Raw genomic sequence first — 24008 nt, forward strand, 5'->3', positions numbered from 1 at the left:
AATGCATTCTGTCTGTGAGGAAGCTGAAGCTTGGGCGTCATTGGACCGTACAACAGGACAATGATCCCAGGCATACCTCAAATTCCACCAAGGCTTAGTTGCAGAGGAAGTCCTGGAAAATTCTACAGGGCCATCACAGTCACTTGACTCGAACCCCATAGAAAATCTCTGGTGGGATTTGAAGAAGGCAGATGCAGCATGCAAACCCAAGAATATTACTGAACTGGAGGCCATTGCTCATAAGGAATGGGCTAAGATCCCTCAGGAACACTGCCAGCAGCTATGCATCTCGACTGCAGCAGGTCATAACAGCAAAAGGGTGTTCTACTAAGTACAAAAAATGCTTGTCATGAAGGGGTTGAATAATGAGATTGAGACTGAAGAAGTCATTATAAGTTTCATTTTCAGTTGAATTTTGGGGAAACCACTTGAAGCATTCATTGTGTTGAAGTATTTCAATTGCTTTTGTTTGATTTTTTCATTGCAGACAGCTGAAAGTCTGTAAATTTTGACAAAAAAAAACCTGATTTGTAATAGGGGTTGAATAATTTTGATTGCAACTGTATATATATATATATATATATATATATATATATATATATATATATATATATATATATATATATATATATGTATATATAAATTTTGTCAATTATATAAATGAATCTCAGTATAAATCAGTATTAACAGATTCAGATAGAGTCAGTTCATGGACAGATGTCTGGTGTTTTCCTTTAGAATTGATGGAATTCATTATTCCATCAATGATGGCAAGCCATCCTGGCCCAGATGCAGCAAAACAGGCCCAAACCATGATACTACCACCGCCATGTTTCACAAATGAATGGAATGCTGGAATGTAGTGTTTTACACAGAAGGTTTTTATTCTGGAATGTAGTGTTTTGCTTTCTCTAAACATAACACTTCTCATTTAAACCCAAAAGAGTTTTTTGTCTCATCCATCCACAAAATATCTTTCCAATAGCCTTCTGGCTTGTCCATGTGATCTTTAGCAAACTGCAGATGAGCATCAATGTTCTTTTTGGAGAGCAGTGGCTTTCTCCTTGCAAAACTGCCATGCACACTATTGTTGTTCAGTGTTCTCCTGATGGTGGACTCAAGAAGATTAACATTAGCCAACGTGAGAGAGGCCTTTAGTTGCTTAGAAGTTACCCTGGGTTCCTTTGTGACCTCATGGACTATTACATGTCTTGCTCTTGTAGTGTAGTGGTATTTTACTGATGTGCAGTGTTATATTGTTATATTCTATTATAGTATTATATTGTAGTGTAGTGTAGTATTGCCATATTGGTAAATGGCGCACTTATATAGCGCTTTTATCTCACACACTCGTTCAGTGTGTTGCCCAAGGACACTTCGGCTTGCTCTTTGTTGGTCGACCTACAACGGTCTTGAATTTTGTCCATTTGTAGAGTCTGTCTGACTGTGGAACTCTTTAGAGATAGTTTTGTAACCTTTTCCAGTCTGAGGAGCATCAACAACTCTTTTTCTTTGGTCCTCAGAAATCTCCTTTGTTCGTGTCATGATACACTTCTACAAACATGTGTTGTGAAGATACGACTTTGATAGATCCCTGTTTAAATAAAACAGGGTGCTCACCTGATTGTCATCTCAGTGATTGAAAAACACCTGACTCTAATTTCACCATCAAATGAACTGCTAATCCTAGAGGTTAAAATACTTTTGCCACTGATATGTAATATTGGATCAATAAATGAATTACCAAGTATAATATTTTTGTCTCGTTTGTTTAATTGTCTTTGTTTACTTTGCAGACTAATCTGATTATATTTTAGGTCATATTTATGCAGGTATATTGAAAATTCTAAAGGGTTTACAAACTTTTAAGCACTACTGTAGTTACACAATTACAAATCTTCCCACTTAGAAGAAGGTTTAGCTTTTTATCAGCAGTCAAATTTCATATCATAGAACATCTTTTAAATTTACTTACTACATTTACATATTTCTCAAAAATTCAAAAATTGGAGGTTTGCTTCAAGTAATTGTCATGATGAAAGGTGAAATTCATCTTCATCTTAAGTGGTTTAGCAGAAGCCTTAAGGATTTGTGCTATTTGGAGCTATTCGTTATTCCCTCCACCAGAACTGGTTGATTCTGAAGACTGCCACATCTTCAATTATAAAAAGGTGTGCACACCCATATAAGCTGGATATTGGAAGTTTTTTGTTTTTCTTAGGGTTAGGGTTAGATATTAACTCATGTACATACTATCAACTTGATAACAAGCAATGTTTTGTCAGCTATCATAATATAAAGGGTTAGGATGTATGGCTTATGGTTCACATATAAAAGGTATACTTATCACCTAGATTGAAATATATCATTTGGTAATTTCTGTGACTTTCTGTGAGAGTCCATGATTTTATGAAAATACCTTCCGGACCAAATGCAAAGTTGATATGCAGTGCCCTATGGCACAACAGTTATGCCTGTAGTGCACTACAGTTATCTGAATTAATTTCCCTCTAAATTCATTTCCAATCCAACAAAGATGATCGTGATAAAGTTGGAACTAAATTCTTGAAGGATTATGAAAGTGCATGAAGTGGAATGTTACTCACAAGTATGCTTGTAAAAAAAGTAACACTTTTTACCTTCTGCACTTTGAAGTGCAGTGATTATTCCTGGGTACAGGCACTTCTAATAAGTTAATTGTTTTACTCTTGTAAAACCCTTATTACACTCTTAATTTCCCTATGAATAACCAAATTTAAAAATCCATGATTTTTCATTGACACATTTTGGCAAATTGGGATGATGAGTATGTGAATGGACCATATGCAGAATGATGATTTACATTATCCTATGATCACTTATGTTCATAGGGTTTTTAGCAAATTACATTAGTTCCAAGATACACATAACAGCTACATACAAGTAGAAGCAAACTAACATGAGCTTATGCAGCAGTGTTGACACAGAGGCTCTTAGTAGAGCCATAGCATCCTATTAAACGACTGTAGCAGTCAATAACAGCCCTAATAAAAATGTAAGTCTAGTCCAGGAGTACTTAACTCTCTTGTTAAAGCTCGTAATTTGGAGTGTAGATAGGAAACAATGAGTTCACAATGTTGCTATCCAATACAGTCAATACAGTCAGCACAACTGAGGTTTTATGTGGTTAGTGCTGCAGCTACATTTATTTTGATTATTTATTGTAGATTTATAGATTTATAGAAGAATGAAAGGAGAATCTAGACAAATAAGTGAACCATCTGATTTGGTACAACACAGGTGTCCAACACCAGTTCTAGGGACAACCAAGGAACCTTTAACAGATTTAAATTGAACCTTTTTTCTAAGAATGTAGCTCTGAAATGCCTCTGTTATTAAAAAAAAAAAAGACAAACTTTGTCACTAAGATAACTAACAGGAAGTTGGTTACTTTAACCTATTAAGTCAACCTTCAGAATAAATTCACTAAGCCATCCATTTTTCCACAGCATAAAAAAATCTAAATATCCAGAACAAGGAAAAGAACCTTTATGTTTTGTTTTTGAGCTTAGGGACATGGAGACATTTTATTGAAGCGTGTGAATTTGTTTATCTTCAACTTAAATGAATGTTTATTGAAGCACTAGAGTATTGTTAATAATTGGATGATGAAGATATTTACTGATTTTTTACATTTATTTCTTGTACATAAGTTTAGTGCAAGAAAAGTGTCTGGCAAGCGAGCAAAATTACTGTTAATGCTTAATTTAATAATTTTATAATGTTATTCATTAAGAATATATAAATTAACAAAAATATTAAAGCAAATTTTGGGCCACGCAAAGTAAAGTGCAAAGTAATGTAAATAATTATTGTTAATGTTAAATAATACATTAATTTTGCCAAAGTAAGTATTATTTGGAAACACAAATAGTCAAATTCTTAATTAGTTATTTCAGAATTATATGTATTTTACATAAGAATCTTTTTTAAGTATATCACAATTATACACACCATTCAGCCATAATATTAAAACCACCTTCCTAATATTGTGTAGGTCAACCTTGTGCTGCCAAAGCAGCTCTGACCCTTTGAGGCATGGACTCCACAAGACCTCTGAAGACGTTAACAGCAGATCCTTTAAGTCCTGTAAGTTGGGAAGTGAGGCCTCCATGGGGTTTGTACAGTATATCCCACAGATGCTGGATCGGATTGAGATCTGGGAAATTTGGAGTCCAAGTCAACACATTGAACTCTATGTTATATTCTTCAAACCATTCCTGAACAATTTTTGCAGTGTGGCAGGGCGCATTATCCTGCTGAAAGAGGCCACTGCCATTAGGGAATACCGTTGCCATGAAAAAGTGTACTTAGTCTGTAACAATGTTTAGGTAGGTGGTATGTGTCAAAGTAGCATCCACATGAATGCCAGGACCCATGGTTTCCCAGCAGAAAATTGCCCAGAGCATCACAATTCCTCAGCCAGCTTCCCTTCTTCCCATAGTGCATCCTGGATCCATCTCTTCCCCAAGTAAGCAACACACACATCCAGCCAATAACACGATACAAAAGAAAATGTGATTCATCAGATCAGGCCACCTTCTTCCATTGCTCCATGGTCCAGTTCTGATGCTCACATGCCCATTGCAGGTGCTTTCAGCGGTAGACAGGGGTCAGCATGGGCACTCTGACTGGTCTGCAGCTATGCAGCTCCATATGCAGCAAGCTGGTATGCACTGTGTGTTCTGATACCTTTCTATCATAGCCAGCATGAACTTTTTCAGCTACTTGTGCTACAGTACCTCTTCTGTGGGATCGGACCAGACGGGCTAGCATTCGCTCCCCACATGCATCAGTGAGCCTTGGGTGCCCATAGCCCTATTGCCGGTTCACTGGTTGTCCTTCCTTGGACCATGTTTGGTAGGTACTAATCACTGTATACTGGGAACACCCACAAGACCTGCTGTTTTGAAGATGCCCTGGCCCAGTCGTCTAGCCAACACAATTTGGCCCTGGTCAAAGCTGCTCAGATCCTTACGCTTGCCCATTTTTCCTGCTTCCAACACATCAGCTTCAAGAACTGACTGTTCACTTGCTGCCTAATATATTCCACCCCTTGACAGGTGCAATTGTAATGAGATAATCAATGTTATTCTCTTCACCTGTTGTTGGTTTTAATGTTATGGCTGATTGGTGAATATATTGGGTCAAATATGGTACATAAAAGGTAGATAGAAATACATATATATAATTGTTTTTTTAATGGGTTGTTAAAAAAGTTACAGGGAAAAAAACGTTTTAACAGCTGTTTGTTTACTGCTAAAACTTATTGACAAAGAATTGGTAAATAGTTTAGTATTAAACATGTGGGCGCACGGTGGCTTAGTGGTTAGCACGTTCACCTCACACCTCCAGGGTTGGGGGTTCGATTCCCACCGTGGCCCTGTGTGTGCGGCCTTTGCGTGTTCTCCCCGTGCTGCGGGGGTTTCCTCCGGGTACTCCAGTTTCCTCCCCCAGTCCAAAAACATGCATGGTAGGCTGATTGGCATGTCCAAAGTGTCTGTAGTGTATGAATGGGTACGTGAATGTGTATGTGAGAGTGTGCCCTGCGATGGATTGACACCCTGTCCAGGGTGTACCCCGCCTTGTGCCCGATGCTCCCTGGGATAGGCTCCAGGTTTCCCCGTGACCCTGAAAAGGATAAAGCGGTATAGAAGATGGATGCATGGATGGATTAAACATGTGTTTCATAAATATTTATTGAAATGATGAAATAATATTCAGTGAACAGATCAGTCACAGAAACCAAAAATCATCTTGCACATACATAAACGTCATCAATATGGGGCGGCTGTGGCTCAGGTGGTAGAGTGGGTTGTCCACTAATCGTAGGGTTGGCGGTTTGATTCCCGGCCCACATGAGTCCACATGCTGAAGTGTCCTTGGGCAAGACACTGAACACCAAGTTGCTCCCGATGGCATGTTAGCGCCTTGCATGGCAGCTCTGCTACCATTGGTGTGTGAGTGTGTGTGTGTGTGTGTGAATCAGACACAGTTTAAAGTGCTTGGATAAAAGCGCTATATAAGCGTAGACCATTTACCAATATTAAATCTAATTTTCCATGAAAGTTAACAATGCCAAATTACATGGACAACAAATCAGACTGAACAAGTCAGTTTGATAATCTGTGCAACCCTATTTAACTAGCAGAGTAATGATAATCACCAGCAGATAGAGCTAATGTCTGTCAAATCATAGTGTTACTGTTAGATACATTATTACTGACACAATATCACATTAATGTTGTGATAATGGTTATGGTGAAGACTTCATGAAGACTCTAATTATAATACCTTTATTATTAAAATTGTAATATATTATTAACCCTTGTGCATCTTTATGGACATTTTTGACTTTTTCATTTTTGTTTTTTTTAATCATTTTGTCTGTGCTAATGCAAACAGCATAAATTTTGCAAAAGGTGTGTATTTTTATTGGAATTTTAATATTTCACCCTCGTTTGCTTTCATAAATCTATTTTAAACTAGGTACACAAAATAGTTACACGCAGCACCTTAAGGACATAAATATCCCCATTGAAATATTTAATCCGTGTGATGTTTAAGCATAAAATCATGCATTCTGTGTTAATAGGCTTTTATTTTGTTGACAAGGGGACAAAACATTGATTTTATTTTAATTTTCTGAAATGTGTACTATTTTCTAAGGTTTAGCTGATTCTGATTCTGCAGTATTATAGAGCGCTACAGACCAGCTGAATAAATGCAACTGTAATTTTGTGTGTTTGTGTGTGTGTGTGTGTGGATATCAGAGTTGTGGTTTGTGTGCGTACTGAAAATTTTGTGTGTGTGAACAATTTGAAAGAAATAAATGATATTGTACTGGAAATCACAAATCCCACCCCATGTATATGAGTCAAAGAAGATTAGAGGTTTGATAAAGAACTTTGAAGATTTTTGAATTATGTAAAGAAACTGATGCTTAAAGGGTTAAAATTTTGAAAATGATATATAATATATAATATATAATATTTCTATGACAGTTTTTTGACATGGACATTTTTGTCCTTTATGGACCTGAGTAGTATTTTTTTTTTAAATCTGGCACTGCATAAAAATATAAATGCATCAAAATTAATGTTGTTGTTAATCATTGACATATCAAAGACTGTAATAATGAAAGAAAAAAATTCTGCTGATCATTTAGTATATGGAAAATAATTACTATTCTTTTTTTCATTAAAAAACAAACATCTGTGGCATTTTGTAAACAAACCAGCATTTAAAGAGTTACAATTCTGAAAATGAATGAATGTTTGGTCATTATGATTAGAACTGATGCTGGTTAAAAAAAAAAACAAAAAAAACAAAACAAAAAAAAACCATAATAATACATTAAAAATCGACGTGAGTGAAATTGGAAAAAAAACGCTTATACATAAGCTGCAGTGATACCACGTTACAAAGTTTATAAAATGGATAAACCGCTGTCCCTCCATGCTACAGCAGGTGGCGCTGTTTCACAAGTGGAACGATTTCAAAGGTTATTGTGCCTTCAAAATGGATTCCAACTCTAACTTGCCTGTCGAAAATCTAGGTAAGACCAAACCCCTGGCTTGGACTAGATCCAACTTAAAAACTGCATATATAAAGATTTTAAATGATGTTTCTTTATTCCAAGTAGTCGTCTGCGCACAATTAAACTATGAGAAATAGTCTGTGCGCACAGTCTGAAGCTCTGGGCCTATGCTAAACATGGACTGTTTATCTAACAAACAGCGGAAACAAACCGTCTGTAAATGAGAGAGGACAGTCCTGCAACCAGATTTACTTACCTTAACTACCGACGTATGCATTCGGTTTAATACGAATAATTTTCTTTACCTGAAGGGGTGTTTTTGTCTGTGCGTAGAAACGTGGTGACGTCATGACGCTGGCTTTACTACGCTTTAATTTTAGCGGTGCCATTTGCCTTTCTACAGTTCTGTACTATTAGTATTTACAAACACACACAAAAAACAAATATATAAATAAATATTGCATGATGGCAGTGTTACATTACGATTGAGGCAATAACTTATGTATTGTTAGTAGAAATAAAAGATCATTTTATACATTGTTATTCATTTAAATTAATTAAATACTTATATATATATATATATATATATATATATATATATATATATATATATATATATATGTGTGTGTGTGTGTGTGTATATGTATGTATGTATTTATGTATATACATATGTTTTGTCAGTGGTGTTTGTAATATTTCACATATGGTGCTTGAAAGTTTGTGAACCCTTTAGCATTTTCTATATTACAAACTTTTAAGCACCACAGTATATTTTATATTTTAAGTATAGAAATAAGATGTTCAGTAGCATCCAAATCCTCATTACAGGATGAACAAATGTAGTTAATAACGAAATTAAAGTAAAAATTCAATAAAATCTACACATTTCAAAGAAGCGGGGGGCAAAATGGTTTAGAGGTTTGCATGTTTACCTTTCACCTCTGGGGTTGGGGGTTCGATTCCTGCCTCTGCCCTGTGTGCGCGGAGCTTGCATGTTCTCCCCGGGTTTCCTCTGCATACTCTGGTTTCCTCCCCCAGTCCAAAGACATGCGTTTAGGCTGCTTGGCATCGGTGTGTGAATGTGTGTGTGGGGTTGGCAACCTCTCTAGGCTGTCCCCCGTCCCAAGTCCCCTAGGATAGGCTCCAGGCTTCCTGCGACCCTGTGTAGGATAAGGGGTACAGAAAATGGATGTATGGAATGGATAGATTTCAAAGAGGGTTACATTAAATGAAGTGGCAGTCCAAGTATTCAATTCTTTAGTTGGGAAAATGGATAGAATCATTTGAAGAATGGCCTGGTTAAGAGGATTATTAAAAGATGATCATTAAAAATTAGTCTGCTATCAGTGAGATTGCAAGTTTGAATCCTGAAGATCCATCAGCAGTCCATGGCTCAAGAGAGCATAATTGGACCTGCTCTCAGTATAGGAGGATTGGCATAACATGGCCCTCTCCCTCACTGGTTGGAAGCTATTGTATAATAGGGAGAACTATCTAGTAGGTGGGAAATGGCAATGAGTAAAAATTAGGAGCAAATGTGGTTTAAAAAAGGCTACTCAGTTTTAAACATTTTGTAAAAAATATTTCAAGGTTTGCACAGAACCTTGAAATTACTTTTTTATATTCTATACCATCATATGTATTATACCATCTTATTTTGCATAAAAGTTTCAAAACTTAATTGCTACAGTGAATTCCCACCCAGTGGACCTGCCATGTCAGGATTATGATGCATTGTGCCCTGTCTCTGAATACCTATCAAGTCTGGAGTCAGGCACGAAGTCATTTCACCTTCCCAGTGGAGCAGAGGTCAGTGCTCATGACTACACAGCAGCAGAGATAACAATAAACTACTATACTATTAAGAAAAAATGTTTGACAAATTATAACAACTGATTACAGGTAAAAGTAACTCATGACAATATAGGCAAGCTCAGGCTGTTTGGGGAGGATGAACCACCTCATTACCTTCTTGCCCTCCATTTACCAGGAGATGAAACCCAAGGTTAACAACCTTCAGAATCCTATTCAGTCAGTTATGTTTTATAATTTTTTTATCATCTGTTTTGAAGTAATGTAACATACTCTTTCAGTGGTTGCCATATACTTGCATCACAAATGGTGGCCCATTAGTGACGTTTTGAAGACATCCAGCAAATCCAGAAATGGTCTTGTATTGGTAAGTTGGTCACATGCTTAAGCAAGATTTAGCTAAACTGTTCGTTATTTTGCTTATGTAGAAGGAAGAAGGATCTGCCTATGTGCATGATTCAGTTTTTTTTTTGTTTTTTTTTTTTTGTTTTTTACAGCATTACTCATGGAGATAAAGATATTGATACCAGACATTTTATGGAGATTATTACCTTTATCACTACAGGTGGAGTCAGTGATGGAGAGAGTTATACTGTTCCTGCTAAGTCAGATTGTGTTTGGAATGTTGGAAAGGTCTCAGGAAGAACACATATATTTCTCAACTCATCCTGTGTCAGAATATGGGAAAATCTTCTGGCAAGATGGAGAAGCAGTTGGCTTTTACACTGTTAAAAAGAAAGGTGTGAATGTCATATCTGTTGTAAACATCACTCTAAATGTTTTATTGATATCACTTTAGACAACTCTACAATAAAAGTGCACAACCCTGATCTTTCCTCAATTCAGTCCTCATACAGAACTTCTGACTTCAGCTTCCATTATTCTGACCTGTGGTCCATTTCTTACATAAATGAAAACAAGTTAGTATCTGTTATCCCTAATGTTATAGCAGCTGTAAAAGCTCTGACATTGGAGAGTCCTTCCATAAATGCAACATAAATGTTTCTCAACAGAGAGCTTAACCATATTCAGTGGTTATACTGTATGTTTTCCTTTGTGAAATAACACTTGAATGACAACACAAAAATCTGTTTATTATTAGCCTTAGATCACATGGATTATCCGCCATACAAGTCCCTGAGCTGTTACTATAGGAACGATAATGTATTAGAACAAGCGCATAATATAAACCTGTGATTTATGTTACAGCTGGAACTATTGTCAGAGCCAGGCTGTTATAGATAATTAATAACCATTTCTGATTTAACACAAGGTGGTATAAATCTTGTTAACATGTTATTCAGTCTGATTTATTTAGTTCACTTTGTTTAACCATCCAATACAAGAAGTGTTATTATCCCTCCATAGTTTAGTTGAACAGTACCATTGTGCATTTTAGTAACTGGTTTTCTTGTTCTTTAAGGAAGACTGTGCAATGGATGCACTAGTCAGAGTTACCTTCTCCCTGTGCTGGACACTGTGTTTGTGCGCCGCCACTGGAGGAGGAACGGCCTAGCCATGCAGATGCTCCAGGATTTCTGCAAGTCCATGCCCACAGAGAGGGTGCTGGGCATTAGCTACCCCATATCTCCCAGTATGTATGGAGGTAAGATGGGCTAACAATGAAATGCTAGTTTTACACAAGTTGGGTCTAGCAACAAAATATAAAGGGGTGCTTCAACTCTGAATGTGTGCAGATGTGTTTTAATGTTTTACTTGGTTAGAAGTGGCTTCTGCCTTGCTATTCCCCCATGAATCATATTTTTCACAGTCTCACTCTTATTGTGGAGATATGAATGCTGGCCTAAGCTGAAACTAGAGAAGCCTGTGGTTCTTTTGATGTTCCTCTGGAAGCCTTTGTGATTTCTTGGATGGGTTGTCAATGCACCCTTAGAGAAATTTTGGCTGGCTGGCTACTCCTGTTATTATTTTCCATTCCAAATGTTTTCGATTCTGAGATAATGGCTGTCATTGTGGTTCAATGATACACACTATACAAAGGTCAAAAGAAACTTATCTTGACATTGTGTGTTTCTAGAAATGTTGTGCTTCGCTCTGAGGGTGAGGTTAAATATGATTAGCAGCAACCAAGCCTGGCTGTATTCATTTAGCTGAATTATCAATTGAATTAGTTTAACTGTAACTGGGGAGCAATTACTTTTTACTTTTTCACATAGTATATTTATATGAACCTTCACTCTTTTTAACACACCTGCATGTCTAGTTAAGGACAACATTCCAGTGACATTTATTAAAATCATTAAAACATTTGACAGATGTAAGAATTGGATTTGATGCATCTTCTTACAAATCTCCCTGGCATCTGGGAAGACAAGAGTCCCACTCCCTTCCATTAGAAATGCTGTGAAAGAGCAAAAAGTGTGTTGGTTAGTTGTTAGCTACTAAATATAGCCTTTGGGCTCTAACTGAGAGATTGTGTTACATAATCCCAAATTGTGTAATTTTGGAAATGTGACCTCCACTCTCCTAATGAACAAAATGGTGCTGTAGACCCACCAAGAAAATCTAGCTAACTTGTGAATATTTATTTTCCAGCCTTTAGAACATCACCGCCAATATATTTGCACAACCTAATTAAGTCAAACAACATTACAGAGATAGTAGAAAGCATTACAACCTACTGTAAACTCCAACCTCTCTTTTTGTCACATTAACTTTGTAAAGAACTTTTGGCCTCGACATTACTGAGCTAGCTAAATTCCGTTAGCCACTGACTGTCTGCACCTGTTAACCAGCATTAACATTCACCGAATTCATGAAGAAACATGACCCTAACTCATCCTCCTAATGGTAATTACTACAGCTTGCGTTGTCCAAAACACTTGCTAAATGTAGTTAACATTAACCCACTCTCTGTATTACATCATGGTGAATAGCTGTAATGCTACATTATCGTTAACTCTTAAAGAGGGAATGGGAATGTCTAACATTACCGCGAGCTGTATGCTAAAGTAATTTTATCAACTCAGGTGAGTGTTTAGGTTAGTATCACTCATCCCTGCTATGATTGGTGATGGCATCCAGCTGGCTAACCCTAACTCAGAGCCTCAGATAAGATGCCGACCCAGAGAATTATAGAATAACCTCAGTCCATATTTCACAGCCAACATAAACACATAACACTAGTAGTGTAATGCCAACACTGAGGAAGCAGTACATATTATTCACTTTTGAAGCCGTCACGATAGGTAAAGTTAATTATCACTCTGAGTTACTGTTTCCCATTGAATGCATTTTTGAGGGCTCCCTGCCTAAATATCACAAACTCGGCCAGGCATGTTCAGCAGCATTAATGCTAAATAGTGATGAATGCTAACTTACCTGTGGTCATTTGGTTTCCTCGCCTCAAGACTGCCATCACAATCAATAGGTCAAAGCACCAAACATTCACTTTGAGGTGAGTTTAGAGTTGGATGATGACATTGGGAGCGCAGTCCGCAACATGATTGAACAATAACTTAACACGTGTTGTGTTAGTCACTCGTGTGAAATGTTTTTCAACACATTTATTGCATAATTTAACACAAATGTGTTGAAATAATTATAACACAAAAAAGTGTGTAGGATATTAACATGTCCTTTCTGAGTGTGTTTCTCCAAATAAGCAGTGCATTTAATGTCATGTAAACTGGACTGTTATCGCACATTTTTGTTTTTTCTAGTGTACCGTAATGGTTTTATGGATAAATATATTGATACAAACCTTGTTTTTTTTTCAATTAAATCTAACAGTCTGTCCATGTGAAAACCGCTACCTCCAGCTGAGGTGAATTCAAACAGTCAACCATTTTTCTGTCTATCAGATTTCTGCCTTTGACAAAGCATTTTGTCAATCATCACATCATGGTGATGATTGACAAAATGTAAAAAAATAAATGAATACTACTAATAAAAAGATTTTTGAAATCCAGTTACCGAAGGTGCTTGAATTGGCTTTTCAATACATCTGCATTTTGAAATATGTCTATATTTTGGGATAGAAACTTCACTTACACACCTAGTCACAATCTTTGTGTGCAGTATGCAAGAAGTACCTAGAGACTCACCAGGAACAAAGGGAGCGCCTCTATGAAGTGGAGGCTCCTGGGAATTGGAGTCAGAGACACAACGTGTGGTTGAGCATACTAGTCCAGCACCAGCCAACACACAGTGAGCATGCTCTAGTGGTGGTGGTGTGATGCATTAATTGATATTTTCCAATAATAGCACATTCCAAAATGTTTTATTCCTCATATACCACAGCAATTTTTCAACAATGAATTTTTTTTTTTATTAATGAATGATACAACATACTTTTTATCCATTTATAGTTACATTTATTGTTGTGGAATCTCTGCAAAACAAGTTAGATCTTATTATCAATTACATTATAGAAGCTATAAACAGCCTTAATCAGATAATAAAAAAGAGTGCTAATTATTAATGTTTAATATTAAATAAACATCTCCTTACCGAAAGCTCCACCATATCAACAATTATGCATTTTTCTGTTTGTTTTTTTGTTGTTGTTTTTTTGTATCTATTTATTATTTTGATTAGATTATGTAGAGCGCCCACTTTACAAGTCCCTGTGAACTACCTTGATATAGAAACGATAACATAATATCATAGTGAGTGCACTAATATAAACCTGTGATTTGCCTTGCAGCTGGCACTATTGTCAAGGCTGCTGTTATAGAGAATTAATCATCAACTTCTGACCTATCAGATTTGGGAATTCAAAAGCTAAGGAGCCTTCTGACTATTGCGTTTAAAGTGTTTAAAATGATTTGTGTTTAAAAGATTTCAAAGTTTTATTTTTTCTTCTTTATTTTCATGTGAGATAAACAAAGTGGTTATCGTTATCATGTCTCAGCTATAATGTTATGATTTTTGTGCATATGATTTCAGATGAGAGTCCACACATCACACAAGCTACTGACAAACAGCTCACATGCAATAAAGGGAAGGTGAGGTTATATACTCCACCTTTATATTAGTTTATCATGGCTTACTGAAAGTCCACGGTGCAGCTGTGTGTGCATGTGGAGCCTGATCACACTGTCAAGTGAGTGCCCCGCCACGTGTGATTGCTCCACCACGTGAAATGATCATGTACCACATGATCATTTCACAGGGAAAAAAAAAACTTTAAAGTGTTCTGGAACTGAACATTCAAACCCAATTAATCTTGAATGGTTTCATCATTAATCATTTGCTTCATCTCTGGAATCGTCTCAAAAATTCTGAAATTAGTCTTCATTCTTTTCCAGACGAGCATGCCACGACTCACAGGCACTGAACCAAGCATGTACCAGACAAGATATGTAGAGAAGCAACTAACTGACCGGGCTGGGACACCAAAGTGTAAAAAAGCCAAGATATCCTAGTAAATTCTGTTTTACTGAATGGGTCTAGATGTGGAAGGCCTATGAACAAGCTATACTTTGTCACTGTTATGCATCAGTCTCAGGGATGTGTGGTTGCAGTGCAATATAAAACTCTGATTGCAGAAGTAATGGAGTGTATGATGGAATGGTGATTTTCAAGGTCTTGTGTTCCCTGTAAACATGAATGTGAATCACAACTGTGTTAGTATGATACAGAATTGACTGTTTAAACAGTGTCCAAAAATCTATATTAAAAATAGAAAATAAAAAAATGTAAAAAAAAAAAAAAAAAAAAATTTATTTAAAAACCCTTGAGTTAGTCAATATTACCTATCTCTAGTGTTTTAATAAAGATCAATGCAGTGTTCGCTACTATTAACTTTTGAGCAAATCCTCTTTTTATACTTATTACTGTTAATTTTCTTTCCCACTTACCTTATGGAGCATCAGAAAGGAAAAGACAATAATCAGATACAGAAATTTCAAGGTTATTTGTCAAGAACAAAAACGTTCAAATTCCATTTCAAACAAAACTACACCTACTACAGCAGTAATGGGAGTTGACAGATGCATAGCATTACAAAATACTGAACAACAATCACATTTAAACTAATCTGTAACCATATTAGTTGTCAGCTAGAGCTTAATGTATCTTTTCTCTTTTCTACCATAAAGGTGTCATGTGGAAAACACTCTTAACCTAAGCCTAAGAAAGAATTCATGAGAAAACATCTGACTTTTTTTATTTTATGCTCTATTTGTACATCTGGAAGTGTTTTCCTTTTGAGAAAAACAAATTAACTTTCAACCCACACGGTCTGTTTCCAAGTGTTCAGGATGTTGTGTATAATCTCCCTGGTGAAGCCGATTCAATGTTGTTAAAAAAAAACAAACCCTAATGTTTTTATCAATCTAGATTCAGACTTGGCATTCAAATCCCAGATTTGTTCACCTGAAAACAATAGATAATACTGTTTATTCACCACATATAAAGCACATATTTGAGATACTGTTTTTTCTTACTCACTTCCAAAATGTATGAGTGTATTTAATTTTGTGTTATTTAAAATAAATGTATTTATTATAAAATGGGATGAATAATCAGCATTTCGTTAAATAATGCTATATAATGGACATTTTTAACATTAACAGTAACATTTGGATGTAATGGAAATTGCCTGTGTGTGTGTGTGTGTGTGTGTGTGTGTGTGTGTGTGTGTAAAGCAAAAAGTATAAGGCATAAAGCAAAAAAAGTTATCCAACACCTATCACAAAAGTGAAAAACTAATTGGACCCTTAAATATAAAATCTGGTTGTGCCACCTTTAGCAGCAATAAATGGTAAATAGTCTGCGCTTTTTTTTTTATGGTAGCAGTTCTACAAAGCGCTTTACACCGATTCTCATTCACCTGTTCACACACACACACACACACACACACACACACACACACACCAATGGCTGAAGAGCTGCCAAGCAAGGCGCTAGCCTGCCATCGGGAGTAACTTGGGGTTCAGTGTCTTGCCCAAGGACACTCTGGCATGTGGAGACATGTGGGCCGGGAATCGAACCCCTAACCCTACGATTAGTGGACAATCCATGCTACCACCTTCTGGGTTAGCAGTGGTTTTCACCATTTTGGAAGGTCGGCCACTTCTGGGAAGGTCCACTACTGTGCAGAGTTTTTCCATTTGGAGATAATGGCTCTCACTGTGCTCCTTTGGACTCCCAGAGCTTTTGAAATAGCTTTGTAACCCAGACTGATGTATTTCAGTCACCTTTTTCCTCAAAATTTCTGGAATTTCTTTCAATTTTTGCATAGTTACTTGGTAAGACCTTTTAACCAACTTCATGCTATTTAAGTGTTGATTTGATTGAACAGGGTTTGCAGTAATCAGGCCTGGTTGTATCTAGTCCAGCTGAACCTCATTATGAATGCAGTTTCATAGATTCGAGGAATTAGTAACTACAGTACTACACTTTTACACAGGCCAGTTCGTATTGGATAACTTTTTTGCTTCAATAAATAACTATAATTTAAATTTTTTATTTTGTTTCCTTAGGTTGCCTTTGTTTTATGTTAGATTTTGTTTTCATTTCTGAAAAAATTTTATGAGATACACACACACACACACACTCAAAAAAAATAAAAAATTTGGGTGGGGCAAATAGTATTTCACAGCACTGTAGCTGCTATAATGTATACAGGAACTAACTTGTCTCATGGGCAATCCATGGGCAATCCATAACATTAAATGTAACTACACTCATTGAACACTTTATTAGGAAGTCCATACTAATACCTCCATTTGGCCTCCCTTTGATTTCAAAACAGCCTCAATTATTTGTGGCATATAGATTCCACAAGATGTTGGAAACATTACTTTGAGATTCAGGTCCTTGTTTACATAATTGCATCATGCCATTCCTGTAGGTTTTTCAGGTACACTTTCTTGCTGCTATAGAATATAAAGTGTAATCAGTGTGTGTAACTACAAAGTTTAATGACTAATGTTTGGATATGTTAATAAAGTATAATCTAATATGTATAACCAACAGTTAGAATTATTAGTTAGAAGCATTATCTCAATCCATAGTGCACATGTTGATCAAGTTATATTCTAAGTGTGTATTGAGTTAAATGAATTCTGTGTCTTACTAAACAGTAGGCCTAATTGTTTTCTGTGTCAGCCCGTACCTCTCTGCACAGTAGGCATAATCTAAAACTATAAAATACTTTCTAACAAGTGACATTCTAAGTGTGTAAATTAAGAACCTTGTGTTTTGCCTAAAGCAGCTTTACTCTATGGCAGTAAATTAAGAACCTTGTATTTGTCTAAAGCAGCTTCACTCTATGGCAATAAAAATAGCAATTAGACAAACACCAGAACTGGGTTTCCAACCAAAGCCCTCTAAACTTGCAAATCAGTGTCAAAAGAAAAGATAAGACTTCCAGGAGGAAGGGTACCAGGCTAAGACTATAGGGTGAATTATGGGACATAATAAAAAAAACCCTGGTCTGGTAAAACTTTTAAAGAAAATATAACTGACAACGCATGCGCCACATATATAAGGTATCATATGGGATATGAATAATTAATTAAGGCAATGGAGATTGGTTTGTTTCTAGAAAGAAATTGCTTTTTGGCATCTACAAGCCCTCCATCTCTGAAGTTTTTTGTTAGGCTGCAAAGCTTGTTCGCCATGGCACTGCAAACCCTTTAAGGTGTTCTATTGGATTCAAATCTGGTGACTGGGAAGGCCACTGAAGAACACTGAATTTCATGAAACCATTTTCAGACAACTTTTGATTTGTGACATTGTGCATTATATTATGGAAGTAGCCATTAGAACATGGGTAAATTGTGGCCATGAAAGAATGCACATGGTCAGCAACAATACTCTGTGGCATTCAAGCAATGATTTATTGGTATTAATAAGCCATCTGAGTAAACTCTAGAGACTGTTGTGAGTGAAAATCCAAGGAGATCAGCAGGTATAGAAAGCCTGTCTGAAACCAATAGTCATGCAATGGCCAAATTCACTGAGATCACATTAACCCCCCATAAATGAGTAGGAGTACAGGTGTTCCCCTTACAAAAAAAACTCTACAGGAATCCTGCAGGAATATTATGCATATAGCCTACTGTGGATTTCAGCTCAATTTCCTGTAGAAATACCTGCAGGATTTATATGAAGAAAAAAAAAATATTCAGGAATTATATCCTTCAGGAATTACAGACACAAAAAAAACAGACACAAAAAAGGTAAGAATATATATATATATATATATATATATATATATATATATATATATATATATATATATATATTCTTACCTTTTTTGTGTGTTTTTTAAGGCGTGAATTGTACTATATATATATATAATTAATATATATTATATAATAATATATGTATATTATATATACATTATTATATAATGTATATATTATATAATAATTATAATTAATAATTTATATATATATATATATATATATTAAAATTAGTCGTGTTTGTCATAACTCACTGAATCATTTATCATCATTCATCATCTCAACTAATTCATTTCTACCATTTAAAAAAATTCATCCCCCCCTCCCCAATGCAACGCATCGTTCATTAATAATGTTTTAAAAATTAAATCGTTGGAAGTCGTTCTGGTATGTTTTAATCCTTACATAAAGCATTATATAGTCAATGAACATAATTTACAAATACTAGTCCTCACCCCTTCCTGAAAAGCAACGTTGTCGCTTACCGATGACGTAAATTGAGGAAGCGGCAATAACGTTTGGTTTGGTTTGGTTTAGTTTAGTTTCGTTTCGTTTAGTTAACCTCCGCGTTACAGCTCTGAAATGAGTCGGATATATGACAACACAGCGTTACAAAATAAACCGGTTCATAACGAGAAATTGTCTTCTTCGTGGGAGCCATCTGTCTATCAGAGGTACGTTCTAATTTTGCAGAACAAGTTTAGTAGAGGAAGCAGACTAAATGTTAAAGCTTGTTCTGCACAAAATAATGCGAGTTTAAATTTGACTGATAATCCGTTTCAGTGGCCGTGGAGTGATTTTAGAGGGGACGTTTGTTGATGTGTCTCGCCATGCACTTACCGACATCAACAATAAAAAGGTAAGCTAGGAGCGGTCCATGAACGTGTGACGTCACATCTTGCACAATTGTACAATTTAATAATAATAATAATAATAATAATAATAATAATAATAATAAAACAAAGTACGCTTATTTAACTTTCTACATTTACATAGAGTTTGCTAAAAAAAAACAAAAAACAACAACTTTGTTTTTAATTAGTGACTATTTTGTTGAATTTACAATTTATAGTGTGGACATAAGTTTAATCATCGCTGACGGGGCAGAGGACGTTACAAAGCCCTCTTAACCACAGCCAAAGCAGAGAAAGAATTTTATGCGTCCTTTTTGTATGTGTAAGATTTGTCTTTTTATGAAGAAGAAAATTGTCTTTTTATGCCAGATTTACATTGTGTACAAAAACTTTGAATTTGTTTTATTATTGCCATTAGTTTTAGCACAAACACTGCTTGATTGCCTTGTAGGTGCGCTATAACGTCCTGTACGTCAAGCCAAGTCAAATCCACTGCAGAAAATATGATTCCAAGGACAATGAGATCAAGCCCAACTTCAGTGAATCCAGAAAAGTCAACACAGGTTATCTTATGTCATCCTACAGTAAGTACTTATAATGCAGAAGTTCATTACGGTGAAATCCCAGTATCTATCTAATTGCCTAAACTTTGTACTTAATAGATAATAGATTATGTGCTACTAAGTGATTCAGACAGCACAACAGTAAGCTACTGTGTACAATTTTTAAAAAATTGAGTGGATAAAACTGCTACCACAATCTCACCTAGGAATAAACTGATGAACAGGTAATGCAATACCAGGAAACTTTTTAATATATCCGACATGCGCTTGACGCTATTCGGTCATCAATTTATTTATTTTTTATAACTGAAGTTTCAACAAACCCCAGTTGTCTGGTTTCCTCTCACTCCCCAAAAACATGCAGGTAGGTGGATTAATTATCCTAACTTGTCCACTGGTATGAATAAGCATGTGAATGTGTAAATGCATGCTGCCAGGCAATGGACGCGTATCCTATCCTGAGTGAATTCTCCTGCCTTTCACTGTGTTACTGGAATTGGCTCCAGATCCACCACAACACTGACCAGGAGAAGTCGCTTACTGAAGCTGCATGAATGAATTCAGTATACTCATTATACGCGGTGCTTACAGTCATGTGGCTACAAGTAAAGCATTTCAGTTAATGTTCACAGTTAATGTGATCTCACTTACTTTGACCTTGGCATGGTTGATAGTGCCAGACAGTGGATGTTAATTATCACCATTCAGTGTAAACTCTAGAGACTGTTGTGCCTGAACATAACATGGAATCAGCAGTTTCTGAAATACTCAACCCAGCCCATCTGGCACCAACAGCCATGCCAAGTACAAAGCCACTGAGATCACATATTTTCCCATTCTGATGTTTTGATGTGGACATTAATTGAGGCTCATGATTTTATGCATTGCGCTGCTGCCACCCGATTTGCTGATTGGATAATTGCATGAATGTGCAGGTGTACAGATGTTCCTATTAAAGTAGCAGTGAATATATGGCTTTTTCTTTGAAGTCATTATGGTTCTAAAATTTCAGTTGGCCTTCCCTTTAAAGCATATCATATACTCTCACGTCCAGATTAATTATAGACAGATAACGGAGTGTAAAAGAATTCTTCCATCTGTAAATTATGTAAAAGAGATTCCAACATTCCATCATAGTTTTTTTCTCAAAGGAAATCCCATTAGTTCCAGATGTGTACTGCAGAACATGTGGTGGCTTGTTTCCACATTGCATTTATGGCACTTATCCCTTTCACACCAACAATATTGTGTTAATTCTCATGATACCCATGAACATTTAAACACTTGACTTTGTGTATGGTTATACATTAATTACACAGAATTGGAGGCAAAAGGTGAATCAGATCGTCTTACTGAGGAACAGCTGAAGGGCTTAGTGAACAAAAAGGAACTGCTTAGTATCACACAGAAGCATTGTCCCAACCAAGCCTTTGCATTCTGGATCTTGGAGGCTGAAATGGAGAAGACAGAGCTGGAGATAGGTCAAGATATCCGCTTAAAGACTAAAGGAGATGGTCCCTTTATCTGTGAGTGTTACCTTGGCAGTTCCTTGCAGTAGCGATGTTGCTGAAACTGACTGGATATTAAGCTCTCAATGCATTATTTCTATTTCTGTGTTTTAAGTCTCTTTTGCCAAGTTAGATGCTGGCACTGTGACAAAGTGCAATTTTGCAGGAGATGGGGCAGCTGGGGAATCATGGACAGACAAAATAATGGCAAACAAAGGAGATGCGGCAAGTGAAGCGAAGCCAGCTGCACTGGGTGACAGGGCTGAGGAGGATGAGTGGGTAAGATAGCGACCACTCAAACAGTATTTTTCCTGATGATACCATGCGTAGTTGGGCAGGTATCAGGCTGTGTTTTTAACAGTGGTACTGTAGAATAGCTAAAGAAAAGATCACTGTCTTTTCTGATGTGTTTTACTAGCAAAAACACAAATGGGTGCATTGGGTTGTTTATAATGTGGCCTACTAGAATTTCTATTTTTCATAGTATAGGAATAGCACATCGTGAGTAATTTTTATCTTAAATCGGATGATAAAATTGGGTTTTGTTGTGTTGTCATGCTAAATGAAATATTTGGTTCTATAATGTTCATCGTTAGTTTTGATTGCAGATGTACAGTCCCCTTCAAAACTATTGGAACTGCAAGGCCAATTCGTTTGTTTGTGTTATACACCAAAGACATTTGGGTTTGAGATCAAAAGATGGATATGAGATGAGAGTTTATCTTTTATTTCCTGGTATTTACATTTAGATCTGTTAAACAACATAAAACACAGAACTTTTTGTGTCAGACCACACAAATTTTAGGCAAGCAAAAGGCATAGGAACAAATAAGTCTTGAAGTAAATTAAAGTAAATAACACTTAATATTTGGTTGCATATCCCTTGCTTACAATAACTGCGTCAAACCTGTGACTCATTGACATCACCAAATTGTTGGTTTCTTCTTTGATGCTGTGTGTTGCTTTTCCAGGCTTTTACCACAGCCTCTTTCTGTTGTTTGTTTTGGGGGGTCTCTTCCTACAGTCTCTTCTTTAGGAGGTGAAATGCATGCTGAATTTGGTTAAGGTCTGGTGATTGACTTGGTCAGTCTAAAACCTTCCACTTTTTCCCCCTGATGAAGTACTTTGTTGAGTTGGCAGTGTGTTCCTCCTGATTAATTTGGATGCATTTCTCTGTAAATTGGCAGACAAACTGTTCCTGTAATCTTCTGAATTCATTCTGCAGCTACCATCATGAGTTACATCATCAATAAAGATTAGTGAGCCCGTTCCAGAAGCAGCCATGCAAGCCTAAGCCATGACACTACCACCACCATGCTTGACTGATGAGCTTATGTTTTAGATCATGAGCAGATCCTTTCTTACTCCACACTTTGGCCTTTCCATCACTTTAGTAGAGGTTAATCTTGGTTCCAGAATTTTTGTGGCTCATCTCTGTATTTCACTGCGAATTCCAATCTGGTTTTCTGATTTTTATTTGCTCATGAGAGGTTTGCATCTTGTGGTATGGCGTCTATATTTCTGCTCTCAAAGTCTTCTTCGAATGGTGGATTGTGATACCTTCACCCCTGCCCTATGAAGGTTTTCTGGTGATGTCACTGACTGTCGTTTTTGGGTTTTTGTTCACAGCTCTCACACTGTCATCAGCTGTTTTTGTTTTCCTTGGCTGACCTATTCGGTGTCTGTTGATCAGTACACCAGTGGACCTTTCTTTTTCAGGACATTCCAAATTGTTGTACTGGCTATGCACAATGCTTGTGCAATTCCTCTGATTGATTTTTTTATTTCTCTTTTCTCAGCTTCAGAATGACTTGCTTTTCTCCCAAAAACTCTGATCTTCATGTTGGCTTATCCTTTTTTATCAACAAATGCAGTCTTCATATGTGAAACTGAATGCTAAAACCAAGAGTAGATGCTCAGTTATTTATTGTTTAAACAACCAATCTAACAGGATACATGTGGGTAACAAGAAACATCTGTCAGTCACATGTTCAAATATTTTTGCTCGCCTAAAATTTGGTGGTCTGATACAAAATGTGCTACGTTGTATGTCGTTTAACACATCTACATATAAATACCGGGAAATAAAAGCTGAAATTCTAAACTGTCTTCTCATATTTATCTTTTGATCTCAAACCCAAATGTCTTCAGTCTACAGTAAAAAAAAAAAAAAAATGAATTGGCCAATTTCTGAGGGGACTGTATGTGCTGATTTTAACTTACTGTAAACTTGTCTGATATAAATAAGGCAATGCATTGTTTTCCAACTCATCAAATTTTGTAATCTCACACTGGGCTGTATGTTTATTTCAGGATGACTGACCATGACACAGAATACCTGCAGTAAAATTGTGGCAAGCATTTTACTTTATACACCCAAATATACTTTATACTGTAAACTCTGATTTGTTGGTATAAACATTTTTTATGTACAGTAGTAATAAATGACATTTTATTAATAATAGATGTTTGTGTCTGTGCTGGGTTTTGTATTTGGATTATGTAAAATATTATGATTTTATTAATTATAT

At 36.2% G+C, this 24008-nt stretch overlaps 2 protein-coding genes across 2 annotated transcripts; both read left to right on the top strand.

Moving 5' to 3' along the window:
• The first annotated feature begins 7548 nt into the window (after positions 1 to 7548).
• Positions 7549 to 15970, top strand: fam169b (family with sequence similarity 169 member B). Its single transcript, XM_053623124.1, has 9 exons — positions 7549 to 7597; positions 9270 to 9388; positions 9482 to 9584; positions 9673 to 9758; positions 9957 to 10131; positions 10815 to 10997; positions 13433 to 13561; positions 14061 to 14361; positions 14665 to 15970. The coding sequence occupies exons 1-8, from the start codon at positions 7561 to 7563 to the stop codon at positions 14096 to 14098; spliced, it is 870 nt and encodes a 289-aa protein (XP_053479099.1). The 5' UTR covers positions 7549 to 7560; the 3' UTR covers positions 14099 to 14361; positions 14665 to 15970.
• Positions 15971 to 19064: 3094 nt separating this feature from the next.
• On the top strand, positions 19065 to 23941 carry arpin (actin related protein 2/3 complex inhibitor). Its single transcript, XM_053623127.1, has 6 exons — positions 19065 to 19226; positions 19336 to 19411; positions 19858 to 19990; positions 21289 to 21495; positions 21593 to 21756; positions 23791 to 23941. Exons 1-6 carry the CDS (start codon positions 19135 to 19137, stop codon positions 23797 to 23799), a joined length of 681 nt encoding a protein of 226 aa, XP_053479102.1. The 5' UTR covers positions 19065 to 19134; the 3' UTR covers positions 23800 to 23941.
• The last annotated feature ends 67 nt before the right edge of the window (positions 23942 to 24008 follow it).

Source organism: Ictalurus furcatus, chromosome 4, assembly GCF_023375685.1.
Source record: "Ictalurus furcatus strain D&B chromosome 4, Billie_1.0, whole genome shotgun sequence".
Classification (NCBI taxonomy): domain Eukaryota; kingdom Metazoa; phylum Chordata; class Actinopteri; order Siluriformes; family Ictaluridae; genus Ictalurus; species Ictalurus furcatus.